Source organism: Streptopelia decaocto, assembly GCF_964273445.1.
Source record: "Streptopelia decaocto genome assembly, chromosome: 27".
Lineage (NCBI taxonomy): Eukaryota > Metazoa > Chordata > Aves > Columbiformes > Columbidae > Streptopelia > Streptopelia decaocto.
The window spans coordinates 1,346,084-1,364,175 of NC_138682.1; the positions used below are offsets into that span (position 1 = coordinate 1,346,084).

The 18,092-nt window shown below is 65.1% G+C and overlaps 2 protein-coding genes across 4 annotated transcripts in view; both read left to right on the forward strand.

Annotated features, from left to right (window-relative positions):
• LRP1 (LDL receptor related protein 1) overlaps positions 1-2,061 on the forward strand; it is a 77,981-nt gene extending 75,920 nt beyond the window's left edge. For all 3 annotated transcript variants that reach the window (XM_082073533.1, XM_082073534.1, XM_082073535.1), the window contains 4 exons: positions 148-212; positions 1,122-1,209; positions 1,367-1,511; positions 1,785-2,061. In XM_082073533.1, coding sequence (XP_081929659.1) covers positions 148-212; positions 1,122-1,209; positions 1,367-1,511; positions 1,785-1,925 — 439 coding nt within the window. In that variant the 3' untranslated portion in view covers positions 1,926-2,061. The remainder of the gene's footprint in view (positions 1-147; positions 213-1,121; positions 1,210-1,366; positions 1,512-1,784) is intronic.
• A 4,368-nt stretch (positions 2,062-6,429) lies between these two features.
• NXPH4 (neurexophilin 4) lies at positions 6,430-17,808 on the forward strand. The gene is made up of 2 exons (XM_082073500.1): positions 6,430-6,513; positions 16,526-17,808. The coding sequence occupies exons 1-2, from the start codon at positions 6,466-6,468 to the stop codon at positions 17,285-17,287; spliced, it is 810 nt and encodes a 269-aa protein (XP_081929626.1). The 5' UTR covers positions 6,430-6,465; the 3' UTR covers positions 17,288-17,808.
• Positions 17,809-18,092: the final 284 nt, after the last annotated feature.

The following is an 18,092-nucleotide window of genomic DNA, read 5'->3' on the forward strand; positions in this document are numbered from 1 at the left end:
TGGGTGGGCTACTTGGCCCCGTGCAAGCTGGTGACTGACAGACCCCAATCTGTGTCCCCCTGGCCCCAGGTCTGTGCCCCCACCTCTTTCCCCGCCCCGCATGCTGTCCCGTCCCCGCTAACCCCGCTGCTCTCCCTGCGCTCTCAGGTGCCCGGTGGGGATGACGGGGCCGCGCTGCGAGGCCTTTATCGTCAGCGAGCAGCAGAGCAGCCGTACGTATGGGACAGTCCTGCCCCGGGGACACCGCGGGGCCCGGTGCCGAACGGGGCGGGTGTCATGGTTGAACCGGAGCTGGTGATGCAACCCGGAGCCGCTCGCTCACCTCCCCCAGTATGGGAGAGAATCAAAAGGGAAGGGAGGAACTTGGAGTGAGATCAACACCGTTTAGGAAAATAACAAAATACTAATTCGCTACTAGTAAATATAGATAGAAATAAGAGATAGTCAAGGCAATTCCTCATGAACACGCTGAGCAGCCAGTGCCAGGAAACGGCACCTGGTCCCAAAGCCGATCCCAGAGAGAGAAAAGAGGAGAAAGGCAGAAAGGCTCAGAGGCCTCTGCAAAATGGTAAAAGCCGAACTAAACGTCCCAACCAAAAACTCCCCCGGCTCAATAACAAGAGCCAACACCAGAGAAAATGGAAGAGCCAACCAGAAGGTCCCAACTCTCCTTAAATAATTAGTGTGACACTAATGGGCTGGAACACTGTGGTTGCTCCGTGTGGGTGTCAGTCCAGCTCTGTCCGTCCATCCCCTTCCTCGCTGCCTCACCCCTGTGGGCAGAGCTCAGAGTGTCCTTGGCTCTCAGAGCAGAGCGATTCAAACCATGAACCCTGTGCTGGGCTGGGATCTGCTTGTTCTCAACCTGAGTGCAAATCATGAGCGTGCTGGCTGGGAAAGAGAAAGGTTTGTAATGCAGGAAGGAAATCAACCCGTTTTCAGTCCAACCAGCACAGGGGGGCAGGGATGCATCTTTGCCTGTTAATCCAGGGTTACCCTGTACAACTCTTGACCCCTTCTCTTTGGTGGGGAGGGGACAGGTCGTTTCCCATGAGGCAGGAGCAGCTCAGGGCACTGCCCCCCCCCACGCTTTGCCCTCACCTGTGCTTCTCCTCCCGCAGGAACGGCCTCCATCGTCATCCCCATCCTGCTGCTGCTCATCCTCCTCACCGTGGTGGCTTTTGTCTGGTACAAGTGGAGGATTAAAGGGTGAGTCTGGGCTGCTGGGGGCGGGGGGGAACCCTCCCCACAGGGCTTGAAGGACTCGAATGTGAGGGACAAACAGGGGGGGCCGCTGGGGGGGTGTGGGCCCTGTTTGCTGCACCCCACGTCGCTGGCGCTGACCCTCCATCCCGCCCCCCCCCAGCGCCAAGGGCTTCCAGCACCAGCGGATGACCAACGGTGCCATGAACGTGGAGATCGGGAACCCCACCTACAAAATGTACGAGGGGGAGCCCGACGACGACGTGGGGGAGCTGCTGGACGCCGACTTCGCCCTGGACCCCGACAAGGTGAGGAGCGGGACGGCGGCCGCACGGGGTCCGGGAGTTACATGCTGAGATGGGGGGCACGTTACTGCAGCAGCATCGGGGCTCCCCGGGGAGCAGAGAAGCTTTGGGGGGCTCTGAGGGGTCACAGAGGCTTTGGCGCTGGAGGCTGCGGGGCAGGACAGCGGTTGCGGGACGGGGAGGAGGTGGCGGCTCTCGCAGGGCACCCCCGGGGACCGCTCTGCTGGGTGTGGGGGTGTCCGTGCCCCCTCCCACCCGCTCCCCCCATCTCCGCAGCCCACCAACTTCACCAACCCGGTGTACGCCACGCTGTACATGGGCGCCCACAACAGCCGCAACTCGCTGGCCAGCACGGACGAGAAGCGGGAGCTGCTGTCGCGGGGCGCGGACGACGACCTGGCCGACCCCCTGGCGTAGGGACGGGACGGGGGCGAAGGGGCCGCGGCGCCCGCGCCTGGCACAGACACCCATGGCAGGAGGTGGGCGGGGGCCGGGGGGAGCCGAGAGCCACTGTATAAATGTACAAATGAAGGATTATTACTTTTCTATGTGAGCAGTATTATTACCTGTATATTCCCCGGTACCGGGCCTCAGCGCCTCTCATTGCCAGATCCGGCTTTGGTTTATTTTAAATCTCTTTACATTGGGCCCCCCCTCCCTCCCTCCTCCTCCTCCTCCTCCCCCCCGCGGGTCGAGCCGCCGTTGCGGAGCCGGGACGGTGCCGCGGTCGCTGTGCCGGGACCAGCTCGGCGGGGCTGACGGAGACGCGCGGGGTTACGGCTCCATGGGGCGCAGGGAGGGAGGCGGGTCGGGGTCCGCATGCACCCCCAGCTCTCGGCTCCGTGTCCCCCAGCCCCTGCAGCTCCTTGTTTCCTTCCCCCCCTCAAATCTGCTGCTCCCCGGCTCCCCCTTTCTCCTGCAGCTTGGCCTCCCTCAGCCCCCCCTTTTTCCCCACTGTTTGCCCCCCCTGACTGTTACAGGGGGCAGGGACGATGGCCCCACCGCTGCCCCCAGCCCTGGTGTGGTGCGGAGGGTCCGCGGCCCCTCGCTCCGGCTTGTTTCCTGCACCTCGCCCGCTCTCCAACATCCACATTTTTTAACAGGAAAAAGAAAAAAAGACAAAAAAACCCACAAAAACCCCATGGAAATGACCTAGCTTTTATAGTAGAAATAAAGAAAACGCATGTGGGGGGAGGGCGGGGGGCAACCCCATCCTTTTATTGGGGGGAAAATGTTTTAATAATTTTTGCTGGATTACTTTACAACTAAACAAAACAGATATTGTTATAAATAAAATTTGTAAAAACCGAAGAGCAGGCTGCTGGTTGGTGGGGACGTGCTGAGGATGCCGCACGGGGGGTCGCGGGTGGGGGCCCCCACCGGGGGCTCCTGCATCGCGGTGCCCCGGGGGTGCATGGGGGTTTTTGGGCAGGGGGAGCTGTGCGTGCACGTGGTGCTGCGCGGGGGCTCTCTGGGGTGCTGGCACATGTGCCACTTGGGGGGACGCGTGTGTGTGTGCGGCTGCTCCCCCCGCTGGGTGCCCCGGGGCCCTGAGCTGCCGCCCTGCTCCCCGTGTGCTGCGGGGAGCACCAGCACCCCAAAGCACCGGCACGGAGCGCTGAGCACCACCGGGCACGGAGCGCTGAGCACCACCGGGCACGGAGCGCTGAGCATCACCAGGCACAGAGCACCGAGCACCACCAGGCACAGAGCACCGAGCACCACTGGGGACAGAGCACAGAGCATCACCGGGTACAGAGCACCGAGCATTACCGGACACGGAGCGCTGAGCACCACCGGGCATGGAGCGCTGAGCACCACCGGGCACGGAGCGCTGAGCACCACCGGGCACCGAGCATCACTGGGCATGGAGCATCGAGCATCACCGGGCACAGAGCACCAAGCATCACTGGGCACAGAGCACCGAGCATCACCGGGCACAGAGCACCAAGCATCACTGGGCACAGAGCACCGAGCATCACCGGGCACAGAGCACCAAGCATCACCGGGCACGGAACCCCGAGCATCACCGGGCACAGAGCACTGAGCATCACCGGGCACGGAACCCCGAGCATCACCGGGCACAGAGCACTGAGCATCACTGGGCACGGAACCCCGAGCATCACCGGGCACAGAGCACCGAGCATCACCGGGCACAGAGCACTGAGCATCACTGGGCACGGAACCCTGAGCATTACCGGGCACGGAGCACCGAGCATCACCGGGCACGGAGCACCGAGCATCACCGGGCACGGAGCACCGAGCATCACCGGGCACAGAGCACCAAGCATCACCGGGCACAGAGCACCGAGCAGTCCCCGAAAATGTCCACCAGGTGGCGCCGCCGCCCTCGCAAACGGAGCGGGGGGGGCCGCACTCGCACACCCGTGTACCCCCCCTGTACCCCCGTGTTCCCGTGTGTCCCCCCAGCCCCACCGTGCGCCACGGCCGCGCTGCGGGTCGCCGGGGGACCCGTGGGTGCGACAGGGCCCGCTGGCACCCCCAGCCCGTGGCTCCGCAGAGCGGGGTGACCCCGGGCCCCTCCTTGCCAGCCCCCCCCCGGCACCCCCCGCCCCCCCGCGGCTGCGGAGCCGAGGACGCGGCTGCTGCCTTTGAAAAGCCCCAAACTCCTCTGCAAAGGGATGTGGTGCGGCCCGAGCGCGGCACAGCCCTCAGATCTATTTCAATACTGGCTCTTTGTTCACTTATCGGTTTCTTATATCTCCTCTAGAGGTTTTTTTCTCCCTTTCCTCTCCCCCCCCCCCTTCCTCTTCTTTTTCCTTCAATCTTTCTATTTTTTAAACCGTCCCCAGTTTCCGTTCACCATGCCCCCACTCTCCTCCATCTTCAGGCCCGTGGGCTGTTGATTGCTTGGGAAGGGTCTTCCTGGAGCCTTCCGGACCTGTCGCGGACCCTGGTGTCCTTCTGCTCACCCATGAGACCGTCAGGGACACCAGGACCCCCCCAGCAGTTTGCTGGGCCATGTGGGGCAAGTCCCCCGCGGTAGCGGGTCTGGGGGGCCGTGTTGGCCCCACAAACCCCCCCATCCCTGGGGCAAACGGGGTAAATGCAGCGCTGCGGGGTGACCAGCACCCCGGTCCCTGGGGGGATTGTGGTGGGGTCGGGCACGGAGGCTCTTGCCGGAGCAGGAGCGTGGGCTGCGGGGCCGGCTGTGGCTCTTGCACCGGCCAGGAGCGCCGGCTCCGCAACCAGAGTGCGGCTGGAGGGAGGGGTCCCCCGTACCCCCACCGCGAACCCCGAGCTGCTGCGGCTGAGCGCTGGGGGCACCGCGCTGCTGTGGGGCTGGCGGTGGGGATCGCGTGGGGCAGCCCTGCAGGCAGAGCCGCAGAGCCGAGGCTCCCGGATCCCCAGCTCCACGTCGGCGCTGGCCTCTTCCTTCCCCTGCCTGCCTCTCCCGTTTCCCTTCATTTCTCTCCCTCTCCTTTCCCGTTGCTTATTTCTCCTTTACCTTTTATTCATTCCGTCTCCACACGTACGCGCGGTTCTGCAATGCTCCCCCCATCCTGCGCTTGCCCCCAGCCCTGCTGATACTGAAGCCCCCGCCGGCAGCTTCCCGGGGAAGGCGAGTAGATAATAATAGTAATAACAGTAACAATAATAGTAATAACAATAAAGTGATGGTGTTGGGGAGGGATCCCCGCTGAGCTGGGGAGGGGGGGGTGTGAGAACACCTGGCAGACCCTTCTGAGAGGAGCCCAGCGCCAGGCGGAAGGGATGAGCACACGCATGTGCATGTGCACACACACGTGTGCATGCGGGTGGTGCAGGTTGCACGGCCCACGGGGGGGGGGGGTGTGCTGCAGGTGGGAGGTTTGCACACTCCTGGGCTGCCCCCCCAAAGACCCTCCCGTAGGGTGATCCCCCTTCTCTGCTGGAGCCTTTGGGGGGGCCCAACAGCAGGAAACCCCATTCCCCTGCCCAGGTGCAGCTGGACAGGATGGAGATGGGCAGGACTGTCCCCCCGCCAGATGCCAGAACATCCCCCCCCAGCCAGGAGCAGGATCGGGGGAATCCTGGGGTGCTGGGGTCACCCAGGAGAGGGGGAGCGGAACTGGGGGCTCCACAGAGTGCTGGGGTCACACAGGAGATGGGGAGCAGAACCGGGGGCTCCACAGAGTGCTGGGGTCACCCAGGAGAGGGGGAGCGGAACCGGGGGCTCCACAGAGTGCTGGGGTCACCCAGGAGAGGGGGAGCAGAACCGGGGGCTCCACAGAGTGCTGGGGTCACCCAGGAGAGGGGGAGCGGAACCGGGGGCACCCCGGGGTGCTGGTGTCACCCAGGAGAGGAGGGTAGATGCAGGGGCACCCCGGGGTGCTGGGGTCACGCAGGAGATGGGGAGCAGAACCTTGGGCACCCCAGAGTGCCGGTGTCACCCAGGAGAGGGGGAGCAGAACTGGGGGCACCCCGGGGTGCTGGTGTCACCCAGGAGAGGAGGGTGGACACTGGGGCACCCCGGGGTGCTGGTGTCACCCAGGAGAGGGGGAGCAGAACCTTGGGCACCCCAGAGTGCCGGTGTCACCTAGGAGAGGGGGAGCAGAACCTTGGGCACCCCAGAGTGCCGGTGTCACCTAGGAGAGGGGGAGCAGAACCTTGGGCACCCCAGAGTGCCGGTGTCACCCAGGAGAGGGGGAGCAGAACCGGGGGGACCCCGGGGTGCTGGGGTCACCGAGCTGGGGCCGCAGCGCCCGCTCCCGCCCCTCCCGGCCGCGGGGGCCGCCCGGGGCTGCGCTCAGGGGTTGGGCGCGCACGGCTGCCGGTGCCCGCCGCCCGGTGCCCCCCCGCGGGGGCGGCGGGCCGGGATTGGCGGGGCTCCGCGGAGGCGCCGCCCGGCCCCAGCAAGTCTCCAACTTTCTTCCTGCCTCCCCTTGGCCGCCGCCTCCCTCCTCCGCCCGCCCTGCCGCGCTCCCTCATCCCGGGAGCCCCGCGGAGCCCCGCGATGCTCCGCCGCCGCCTGCCCCTGCTCGGGCCCTGGCTGCTGCTGCAGGTACCGGGGGACCGGGCGCGCCCGCGGGCGCCAAAGTTGCTGCTGCCACCGGGGGGGTGCGCGGTTCCTGGCGGGGTGGGGGGGGGATGCAATTACCGGGGGAAGGAATGCATTTGCCGGAGGTGCAGTTATTGGGAGGGTGGTACAATTCCGGGGGGTCTGTGCTATTCGGGTGGGGGGGGACACATGCAGCCCCGGCGAGTCGTGCAGAAGGGGGGGACGTGCGGCTACTGGGGAGACGTGCGTTCGGCGGGGGGGGGCGGCGTGCAATTGCGCGGGGGTTCAGGTAGTCACGGGCAATTTGTGGGGGGCTTGTGCAATCCTGGGGGGGGACACACGCGGGCGTTTGCAGGGAGAGTTGTATGGGCGGGGGGGGGCACCGGGCAGGGATTGCGCAGCGGGGCGGGGGGGGGGGGTCCTGCTCGCCCCAAGTTGGAGCGGGCTCGGGGCAGTCCCGCACTGCGCTCGGACATCGGGCGGAGTTGGGGGGCCAGGGTGCCTGTGGGGGGGGGAGCAGCCGCCGTACACCCCCGGTTCCGAGCCGCCCCCCCCGTTGCAGAGCGTGGAAGGCGCCGTCTGGCAGGTGCGGGTGGGGGGGGGTGACAAGACACGCGAGACGGAGCCGCGCGTGAATGTGGGGGCGGCCGCGCGTGGGCAGGTCTGGCCCTTTGCTGGGGGGGGCGCTCTGGGGGCTCCCTGTGGTTTGTGCGGGGCGCTTGGACCCCGCACCTGCATCGCACCTGCGGGGGGAGGCGGGAGGAGACCCCCCCCCTGCTGCTCGCTGTGCTGGGGAGGGCGGGGGGTCCCGCTGCACCCCGAGTGGAGCCGGGGGGACCGAGGATCCGCGGCTCTGCCAGGGGTGCGAGCGCTGAAACCACCTGCAGAGGTGACGCCTCGTTGCTGTCCTGACTTGGCGCGGGCTCAGCTCCAGCGCCGGGGTGGCCTTCACCTCCGCCCGGGGGGACACGGCCCCGCCAGCTCCGTCCCCCCGGCTCCAGGGTGTCCCCTCAGCCAGGGGCTGGGCGCACTGGGCTTTACCCCAGGCCCAGGCTTGGCCTTGCTGAGCCGGGTGGGCGGCTCTGCCTGTTCTTGCCCCTTCGCCTGACTGTGGAGGTTGAGCCGTTGCGGATGCGGAGACACCCTCCCCACCCGCAGAGCCCTCCCCATGATGTCCCCCGCTCCCCGATACTAAATGCTTCCCAAGGCCACTCACCCCCATGTGTCCCCCGCTCCGCCACCTCCTCTTGGAGCCCGATGAGGCTTTTCTCCCGCAGCAGGAGCCGCCGGGTTTGGGGGCTCCAGCTGCATCTGGCGCCAGCATCTGTGGTGGTCATGAATGAGGGGAATTGTGCCCCCCCAGCCCTGCCGGGGGGGCCGCGCTCATCACCCAGCAGATCTGATTTCCTGACACTCCATTTTTACTTTCTGTGTTTCATGAATAAAATCAAACGAGTCAATTCCCTCTCGGGAATTGGATGCACATCAGGGACCCCCCCCCGCACAACCCTACCCCCCAGGCGAAGGCTCTTGCAACTTGTCTTTCTCTGGCACTCTCCTTTCTGTACGGATATAGATGGATAGATGTGCGCATCTGAGCGTGGGGGTGGCTCTGCGTGACCCCCCCCGCCATGTCCATCTAACGCGGAGCATCTGTCGGTGCTGGAGCTGCTTCAAGACAAATGGTTTTGTTTTGATGGAACCAGGAGCAGGGCGCTGCCCCGGCCCCCTCCCCGCACGGGCAGCAGCGCTGGGGGGACGTGGGGGCTCGTGGCGGGGGGATCGGGCCCATCCCAGGGCGCAGGGTGGGTGTGTGGGTGCAGGAGCCTCGTGCCGTGTGTGTGGGGAATAACCCCGGGCGATGCCAGCAGGGGAGAAACTTTCCCAGCCCTTCTTGGGGCAGGTGAGGGGGTCCCCGCTGGCTCCCCCAGCCCCGGGTGCTGCTCTGGAGCTGAGCTCCCAGCGCTGTGTCCCGCGGCGCCGGGGTGGTGGTGGGAGCGAGGAGGCAGATGCGGCCGCATCCCCCGGGTGACAAGCGGCATGCGTTCGCTCGCATGGAGGGTCCGAGGTGTGTGTTTGTGAGCGGCCGGACCCCCGGGGTGTCTCCCCGCCACGCTGCGTGTTTGCTGATCATCCCTGCTGGGTGCGCATCTCCCCGCTGGGACGGCCGAGCTGTCCTGGCCCAGCGGGTGCCCGTCCCCGCCGTGTGTGTGTGTGAGTGTGTGCACATCACCTCCCCATCGCCCCCCACCCTTCCCAGCTCAGGGTTTGCCTTTTCTCCTTCGCCGCGCTCGGGCGGGCACAGAATGAGCAGGTGAGCTCCGTGCCCCAGCCCTCCCGCTCCTGCGTGTGCACCCAAGAAGAGCCGGCGGTGCCGGAGCCAGCGGGCAGGAGCAGCAGATACAACCAGGGTGGCAGTGAGTGTCAGTGCGCTTGAGCAGCGCGGTGTAGCCGCGTTATGGGGTGTCTTTCCTCACCCCGCTCCGGCCTCGCCGAGCTCCTGTGACTTTGCAGGAAGGCGCCTCCCCGGCACCTCGCCTCGGTTTCCCTCCTTGCCGGCGGGCAGCGGGTTGTCTGCGAAGCACCTGGAGTGTTGCTGGCAGGTTTTGCCTCCCCGGATTAACCCTTCCGAGGAAAATCCTGCCTTGCGGCGGGAGGCCGGTGCTGTGGGACCCCGGGGAAACTCGCCCCTTCCCCTCGTTGTCACCCCAGAGCTGGCACACGGCTGCCGGGTTGGTGGCTGACAGATGGCTCTGCTCTTAAGCAGATGCTGCCGGGCCTTTTGGTGCAAGGACACCCCTTATTTGGGCCCCCTCCCAGCTCCCATTAATGGGCCGGATTAACCCCTTCACGCCGCTCTGTTGGGAAATGGGGTGCGGGTGGTGGCACAGCCCTGCAAGCCCCCTCTGGCCGGGATCCCTGTGGGACCGACCCCGCGGGGCAGGACGGGGCGACCGAGCGGCTCCGTGTCCCCGTCCCCCTGTTCCCGCAGATCCCCCGAGGTGACCAGCGTTGCGGTGGGTGCTGTGTGCTCAGCATGGCTGAGCTAATCTATCGCCAAACAAACACGCGCTGTTATTCTGAAAGAAGGTTTCCAAGCGACTCATTTCCCTTTTTTTAATAACTCTTCCCCGTGGTGCCCTTTGCACCCCGAGCTGGGAGATTCAATAAGGCTGGAGCCTGGAGCGTGGCGCGGCTCAGCCTGCACCGGGGGGGGGCCGGCGGCTGGGGACGGGGGGGCACGCAGGGACCCCACTCCTCCTCTTCCCCTGTGTTGTTCTGCCTGCAATCTGGGGGCTGCTTTATTGCTTTCCCCCCCCTCCCCTTGTTTTTTAATTGCCAGTTTGCTGCCGGGGGGGTGGCCCGAGCTGGGAAATGACCAAGCGGACGCTTCCCTCTGCAACCCTAATCTGAGCACCCCACTAATAACACCCCTGCCAATTAACCTGCGCAGATGAATGACCTTTGTGCCCCCTCCCTGCATCCGCAGCTCCTCCTCCCGCGGACCCCAAGTCCCAGCAATGGGGCGATGCTGCACTGAGACCCCCCCCAAGCCGAATCCTCCCGCCCACCCTGGCCCAGCTCCAGCGTCTCTGAAGAGCCGCCCGGCTCAGCCTTCGCGCTCGGGCGCTGAAGGTAAATGGCCCAAGAAAGATGAAGCTTCCTCTCCAGCCGCTTGGATTGCTGCTAAAGAAATAATCACGTCCCTGTGCCCGTGGTCCCCCCTCCCCGCCTTTTTTTTCTCCCTGATCGCTGTTGCAAAAGGAAAATCATTGTGGAAATGAGCACCCAGCCTGCAGGAACCATCAGCTGCAAGGAGCCTGCAGGGCCCGGCGCTCGTGGTGGGGATTAATCCTCCCCTCCCCAAATAAACCCCCCTCGGAGCCTGTTGCTGGGACGGGAGCTGCTGTGGTGCCATCAGCACCACGGGCCCTGTGGTTGTCCCAGCAGCTGGACTGGCCTCAGGGGGTGTCACCATGAGCAAAGACCCCCCCATTCCTCCTCCCGTCCCCCCGCTGCGTTCGGTGCGATGCTTCACCCCATTGTGCCCAGGGGGGACCAGGAGCTGGGCAGGGTGGTACAAAGCGGCGCCGAATCTGTCCCCAGGGTCCTGAGGGGCTCCAAGAGGATGGGGGGACGGTGGGGACCTGTTGTCCCCTTCTCCACCCCAGCACAGCCCCAGCGATGTCCTTGAGGGTCCCCCGGGGGGTTTAATCAGGGCTGGGGGTGCGGGGACAGTCGTGTCCCTGCTGCTGCTCGTCCCTTCCTGGGGACAATAAATGGTGCTGGGAACGCCCCGGGGGGGGACACAGCACTGGGGGGTCATGGGGACCTGTCCCCACTGAGGGGACAGCCCCGCGTTTGCCCCGCTCCGCGGTGACCTTCGCATCATCGGAGGGGGGGGATGCGGTGCGGGGGGGGGAAAGGGAGGGGGGGCTGGAAATGCAATTTATGATCCCGCCTGATACGATCTTATAAAATTTCCCGGGCACACTCGAAATTACATTTCCATAGCTCAGGAGAAGCGATCTCCTCGCACGCCGATACCTGCCACTTTTATGGCTACATTTATTGCAATAATAAAGTGAAATGGTGAGGCGAGGGGTGGGGGCGGCCGGGCGGGGGCCGCGTCCCCGGGGGGGTTGGGGACCCTCCGCTTTGAGGGGCGCTGGGGGGGAACCTGTCACCCCGCTGCACCCATCGCAAAGATCTCACCCTCCAAAGAGGCCTCGGGGGTGCAGGGAGCCCCCCAACCCGCTCCCGTGTGGGGAAACTGAGGCAGCGCTTCAGGCCACGGTGGCGACGCGGGTTTAATCTCCCCCAAGCCCATCAGCTCCTCGTCCCCCCCCCCGCACCCCCTCTCCCCCTTCCCGCTCCGTTTATCTCCTCGTTTCCTCATTCAATCCCTTTTCTTCCTCGAGTCCAATGAGTCACACAAGCCCTGAATCCTTTGCCTGGTGCCGTCTCCTCCCTTCTATTATATTTCTTGCTTTGCTCTTAACAGCACTTTTCTTTTCACCCGTGGGGGGAGAGACTGGGGATGTACATTTCTTCCCGCTCCCCCCCAACCACCTACCAGCTCCCGTCTCACCACGAAGCCCTTAAAACTAATAAATAAATAAAATAACAGCCGAGAAAAGAAAAGGCAGGAAACGAGTGACAGGGAAAAGGAACCAAAACGAAAGAAAGAAGAAGGGGGGAAAAAAAAACCCAAGTCCTACTCGGGCTATGAAATATTTATTAGCCAGCGCGTGCCGAGCGCGTTAATAAAGCCGGAGCATTTGCATATTCTCTCTGTCTGCGAGGAGCGAGGTGTCTGCTTGGGGGGTGAAGCAAACGTGTCCGCGCGAAGCCGGTTGCTCCAGGTCGTGACACGGGTGACACCGGCGTCGCTTTGGGGTGGGTGGCACCGGTGCCGGTTGTGGTGGCGGCACTGAAGCAGCAACCGCGGGGTCCTTTGGGGGGTGACACGGCGCTCACCCCCGGGAAGGGTTTGTCCGGCCGTCACCGCGACGCCGCGTGTGCGGCTGGGTGGTGGCACATAAGCGCGTTGTGACTTGTCACCCGCTCGGCATCGCTCCGGCTCTGCGACCCCGCGCCCTGGACGCAGCCCGGGTGTCCGGAGCAGCCGGCTCGTTCGGAGCCGTCACCGTCACCATCACCGCAGCTTTGCCTCGCAGGGACTTTAATTATCAGCCTTTTGCTCACCGGCTCCATCTGCGCTTGCGGGCGCGGAGCCGCACGCTTGTGCCCGGAGGCGCGGATGCGGTTGTACCCGGCACATCCCGGGGTGCAGGCGTTCACACCGTCACCCTCGGGATCATTTGTATCGCTGTTTCTCCGCAGACCTGCAGTTTAATGGGGGAGGTTGTCTTGAAGACAACGTCTCACTACGTCCCCCACACCTGGGGCCGCAATGTCCCTACAGCCGGATTTGCCTTCACAAAAACCCGTTAGAAAAGCGGGTTGTGCTGTTGGAGCTGCCTCGATTATACGCTCCAGCGTACAGCGGTGAGGCTTAAAACGAGGTAGCAAGGCAGGGAACCCTGCTCAGGGTACTAAGATGTTGTCTGCGCATCCCAAATGGTCCAAGGGAAATAGCCGGGGCATTGCTAGAAGCATTTCCAGTCCCTCTGAGGGTTGTAGCAGCCCGGCCGGAGCGCAAGAGACAGGGCACAGCCTCTGCGCCGCAGAACAACGGGCCAAACCACGCGTGGAAAGGTCTTGCAACTCTTAGGCCCAACCACATCTGGACCACATCTGGAATATTGTGTCCAGTTCTGGGCCCCTCAGTTCCAGCAGGACAGGGAACTGCTGGAGAGGGTCCAGCGTAGGGCAACGAAGATGATGAAGGGAGTGGAGCATCTCCCTTATGAAGAAAGGCTGAGGGAGCTGGGGCTCTTTAGTTTGGAGTAGACTAAGGGGGGACCTTATTAATGTTTATAAATATATAAAGGGTGAGTGCCACGAGGATGGATCCAGGCTCTTCTCAGTGGCAAACAATGATAGGACAAGGGGTAATGGGATCAAGCTGGAACACAAGAGGTTCCACTTAAATTTGAGAAGAAACTTCTTCTCAGTGAGGGTGGCAGAGCCTGGAACAGGCTGCCCAGGGTGTTGTGGAGTCTCCTTCTCTGCAGACATTCCAACCCGCCTGGACACCTTCCTGTGTAACCTCATCTGGGCGTTCCTGCTCCAGCAGGGGGATTGGACTAGATGAGCTTTTGAGGTCCCTTCCAATCCCAAACATACTGTGATACTGTGATACCAGAAACGATCCTGCAACGGGCACATTCATCCCGGGGTGCTCACACACGTGCGTAACCGTGCGCGCACACCCACGTGCGCACAGGGGCGTGTGAAGGCGTTTGTGCGCACGTGTGCGGCGCTGGTGTGTGTTGCGTCTCCGTGATGGGTGCGCACACCCGCTGGCGTGACAGCCGCTCGGGCGCCGGAGCACCCGGTGCACGCTTGGGCGCGGGCTGGAGTCCCTCCCCGGCGCCCGGCAGAGCCCAGCGCGTCACCGCGTCACCGCGTCACCCTGCCACCGCATTAGCACCCGCGCGGCGCCGGTGAGATAAATGGGAGCTGTCAGAGGCACCTTGTTTGCTGCTAACCTTTGGAAATGCCACACCGCCCCGGGCTGCGCCGCGCCGGGGGGAGCGGGCCCGCGGGGATTGTTGCTCACCACCTCCAATTAATCTCCTTGCGCTAACGAAGGCGGCGGGGTGACAGGGGAGAGACCGGCTTGACCGTGCGCCCATGGGGAGAGCTGGAGACCCCCATCGGCAGAACGGCTCTGCCACCAAGCCACACCAAGGCGGGGGGACGGGGGACGGTGTCTCCGCAGGGATGGGGTTTTGGTGACGGGTGCTCTGCTTTGGTACCCTGTCAGTTGTGGGGGTGCTGGGAGCTCATCACAGCCGGTCCCCATCGCTCCTCCCCGTGCTGATCCGCTCCCCTCGCCAAGGTGACCGTGGGTCTCGGGGGAGCAGCTGACGGTGCTTGGCCCCGCCGGCAAATGGGATGTGAGTGGCCATCACCGCTGGGCCTGACAAGCCAAATTGATGCCGGCACCGAGCGCCTTCGCGGTCCCTCTGCAGCCACCCCCAGCCCTTCCTGCATCCTTGCCTGGCTGCCTGCGCACACCGGAGTGACACGCGGGTGCTGCAGACACATGGCAGCCCTGCACACGCACGGAGAAGTGCACAAGGGGCTGGAGAGTGGCAAAATATATATATCATTGTCTCGGGGATGTCTGTGTGGATGCAGCGGCGCGTGGATGTGTAACAGGAAAAAACCAAGCGTACCAGCCTGGTCCTCCTCGGGCACAGGGGCCGCATCCTGGGCTGGCCGGGGAGGGAGGGGGCTCCGCACACCCCCGTGCAGGGCCAGATGTTGGGACCCCCATGTGCACCCACCAAGTGTATCCGAGAGGTTCCCGTACCCGGGTGTGCACGCTGCACCCCGGCCGCTCGCTCACAAGCAGAACCATTAATATTTAGCGCGAGGTGCGAGCGGGACCTGCCCTGAATGCCGACGGCGCTGGCAGGGTGCAGGGGGGTGACCTTGGGTCCCCGCAGCGCTGTGCTGGATCGGCTTTGCCATGTCCCCGCTCCACCGCACCCCTTGGCCTGGGCTCCGAGCCCCCCGGCCGGGGGGCCGCACCGGGGTGCGGGTGCGGAGGGTCTGTAACCCGGAGCCCCGGCCCGCGCTCCGGTGCGATCGATAGCCCTGGCTGCATCAGCAGTCGCTGCCCTGCTCTGCAATTCCCTTTCATCCCCGCTCTCCCAGCAGCTCCCGGGGAGGGACCACCGGCCCCTCCAACGCGCCAAACGCCGCTCCCCTGGCCGGAGAGGGGGTGCCCATGTCTCCCTCCACCACGTATCTCTCCATCTTGCGGTCCTGCCGTGCTCGCTCCCTCTCTCTCCGGCTGGTGAAGGCACCCGGCTTTGAAGCTGCGTTGAAATATAGATAAGGGCGAAAGCAGCAGCCGCGCTCAAAGAGAGATTGGGGAGGGAGCGGGGGGCTGCAGGGATGCTCCGCCGCAGCTTCGCGCCGCACGGCTCCCTGTCCCCTCACCCACCCCGGACTGAGACCCCTTAAATCCTCTCCCCTGCCCAGCGCGCTCGCTTTGCTGGTGCGGCGCGGGCAGGGCGAGCGCACGCCGGAGCAGATTTACAGGCTCAGCCCGGCGCCCGCGGCACCGGGGGGATAAGGCGATAGATCCCGGAGACAGCCGTGCGCAGCCTGGCCGGGGATCCGGCTCAGCGGCTGGGGGCGAGCGGGGGGGCCCATGGGCTAAGCAGCCCCTGGTGCTGCTGCATCCCCAGCAGAGAGCAGTCCCTGCGCAGGAGGGGTCCCGGGGGGCTCACCCCTCTGCAATTGGGGTCACACTGTGCTCCAAGGGGGAGACGGCGTGGGTGGCTGCGGGGTGGCTGGTGCCAGGGTGACCCCCCAGCACCTCCTGCCCCTCGTCCAGCCGCTCTGGCTGCGATTCAGCCACGTGCCTCAGTTTCCTTTGGGAACACAACCCCCCCCGTGCTCCCCCCAGGCCCTTCCAGCCGGTGCCTCCGCTCGGTGCCACCTCGGGGAACAGGTCGTCCGGAGCAAAAGCTGCCAGAGCAGCCCGAGCACCTGCCAGCCCGCGGTGACAGTGATTGACGAGGCCGGGGCCGCCGGAGCAGCATCCTGCGTGCCGGCAGCAGCTGGCAGGGCAGGCGGGGGCACGCCGGGGTGCAGCGCCGGGCCGAGGGATGGGGAAGCAGGCGGCGAGGGACAAGGGACACGTCAGAGCCGGGGTCCCGGGGCTGAAGAGCTGCCAGCTGGCTCTGCTGAGCCACGCGGTGTCAGACGCGGCAGCCGGACAGAGCGATGGCCGTGGGGAGCGTGACGACGGGGACGCTGCTGCTGCCTGGCGCCTTCCCCCCGCTCCATCGCCCATCTTTTCTACTTTTGCTGCAAATTCCCCCCCTTTCCAGAATGCACAGAGCGACCCCCGGCCACACCCCTCCAGCAGAGCGAGGGGTTCCCCGCTGGTTCCCTGTGTGCCCCCCCTGCACACAATGCACCCCAGTCCTCCCGTGGCAATTATCCCGGAGGGCGGAGCGGCTGCCGTGCAGCCTGGCGGGGGTCTCTGTAATTTCAGCCGCAGATCAGAGGCAGCGGGTAATGCAATTAGGCTTCCCTGGCAGACGGCGCTGGGCTCTAGTGCTTCCCCCTCTCGGTACACGCTGCTGCCCCCCACCCCCCTGCATTTCAATGGGCCTCAGCTGCGGTGGGACAGCGTGGATTGTCCCGTGTCCTGCTTCTTGCTGTCACGGGGACATGGGTGACGCTGGAGAAGCAGCCCTGGGGGTGACACCGGCAGGGTGCGGGGGCATCGTGCCAAAGGGGTGCACGGTGCTGGCGGGGTGCTTGGCCACAGGAGGGATGCAGGAGGGGTCCACAGACACAAGGACAAGCAGGAGGACACGCGAGGGGATGCGGGTGCAGCCTCTGCCCTCTTTCCTAGATGGTGTGCGCCGGAGGCCACATCGCCAAGACCCTGGGCTACCTGGAGCTCGACACCTCCGGCCTCCTCAAGGATGTCCCCTACGGCACCCTGAAGCCCCCGGTGCTTGACCCCGGGCGGCTGATCCCGGCCGAGCCCCCTCGGGGCGCGGGGACGGCCCTGGGCGCCGCGCAGAGCCCCTGGGACTGGCAGAAGAACCATTCGGCCCTTGAGCCGCCGAGCTCCCGCGCCCGCCGCAAGCCCTCGCTCAAATCCGGCCGCGCCAAGAAGATCTTCGGCTGGGGCGACTTCTACTTCAACATCAAGACGCTCAAGTTCAGCCTGCTGGTGACGGGGAAGATCGTCGACCACATCAACGGGACCTTCAGCGTCTATTTCCGCCACAACTCCTCCAGCCTGGGCAACGTCTCGGTCAGCATCGTGCCCCCCTCCAAGGCGGTGGGTTTCGAGGTGCTGGTGCCGGCCGCCCTGCCGCTCCCGCCCCCCCAGCAGAGCACCCTGCCCGAGGGGCGCCCGGCCAAGGCTCTCAATTGCCACGTGGAGTACGAGAAGACCAACCGGGCGCGGAAGAACAAGCCGTGCCTGTACGACCCGTCCAAGGTGTGCTTCACGGAGCACACGCAGAGCCACGCCGCCTGGCTGTGCGCCAAGCCCTTCAAGGTCATCTGCATCTTCATCTCCTTCCTCAGCATCGACTACAAGCTGGTCCAGAAGGTCTGCCCCGACTACAACTTCCAGCACGACAACCCCTATTTCGGCTGACGGCCGCGGGATGGGGCGGCGGGTGCCGGAGCTGGATGGGGGCCGGGGGGTCCTGCGCCCTGCCCCAGCTGTATAGGGGATCCCCGGGGTGTGGGGTGAGCTGGGGGGGGGCACAGCCCTATGGAGTGGCTTTGGTTGGGTGTGTGGCACCTCCGGGATGGTTGTAACGAGGATTTTGCCACATGCCAATAGGTCGCGGTGCTGGGGGGGAGCTCAGGCGCCCCCCGTGTGCTGCTGGGGGTGGGGGTGTCTTTGCAGCCGTGGGAGGGGTGTGTGTGTCTGTGCATGTACACAGTGATCTGTGCGTGGGCATCCTCCCCATCGGCCCCTCCCAGGCACCAAACCTGGTGACCCATGGAGCCCCCCAGGGTGGGGACCCTGCCCAGATTCACCGCCCCTCACCCCCATCTGCAGCCGCTTGGCCGGGAAGAAGCGCCCCCAGGAGCAGGGACGGGGGTGTGGGGGGGCTGCCCTCCCCCTGGCTCTGGGCAGGGGCTGCTTCATATTTTTTTTAAGAAAATTAAAATGGAAAAAAGTGGAAAATAAAGAAAAAAACATTGGAAAGAAAAACAGAACAAGAAAAAGGAAAAGCGGTGGAGTGTGCTGATCCCGTACCCGGCGGGGGGACGGAGGGAGGGGGGACATGGGGGTCCTGGACCGTCCCGCTTCCCGCCGGCTCCCGCGGAACCGGCAGCGCCCTGGCCACGCCCATCGGCCACGCCCCTCGCCCCTCGGCCACGCCCCCACCCCTCGGCCACTCCCCCGCATCACATTGGCCCCGGCCCGGCAGCGCTCGCGCGGCATG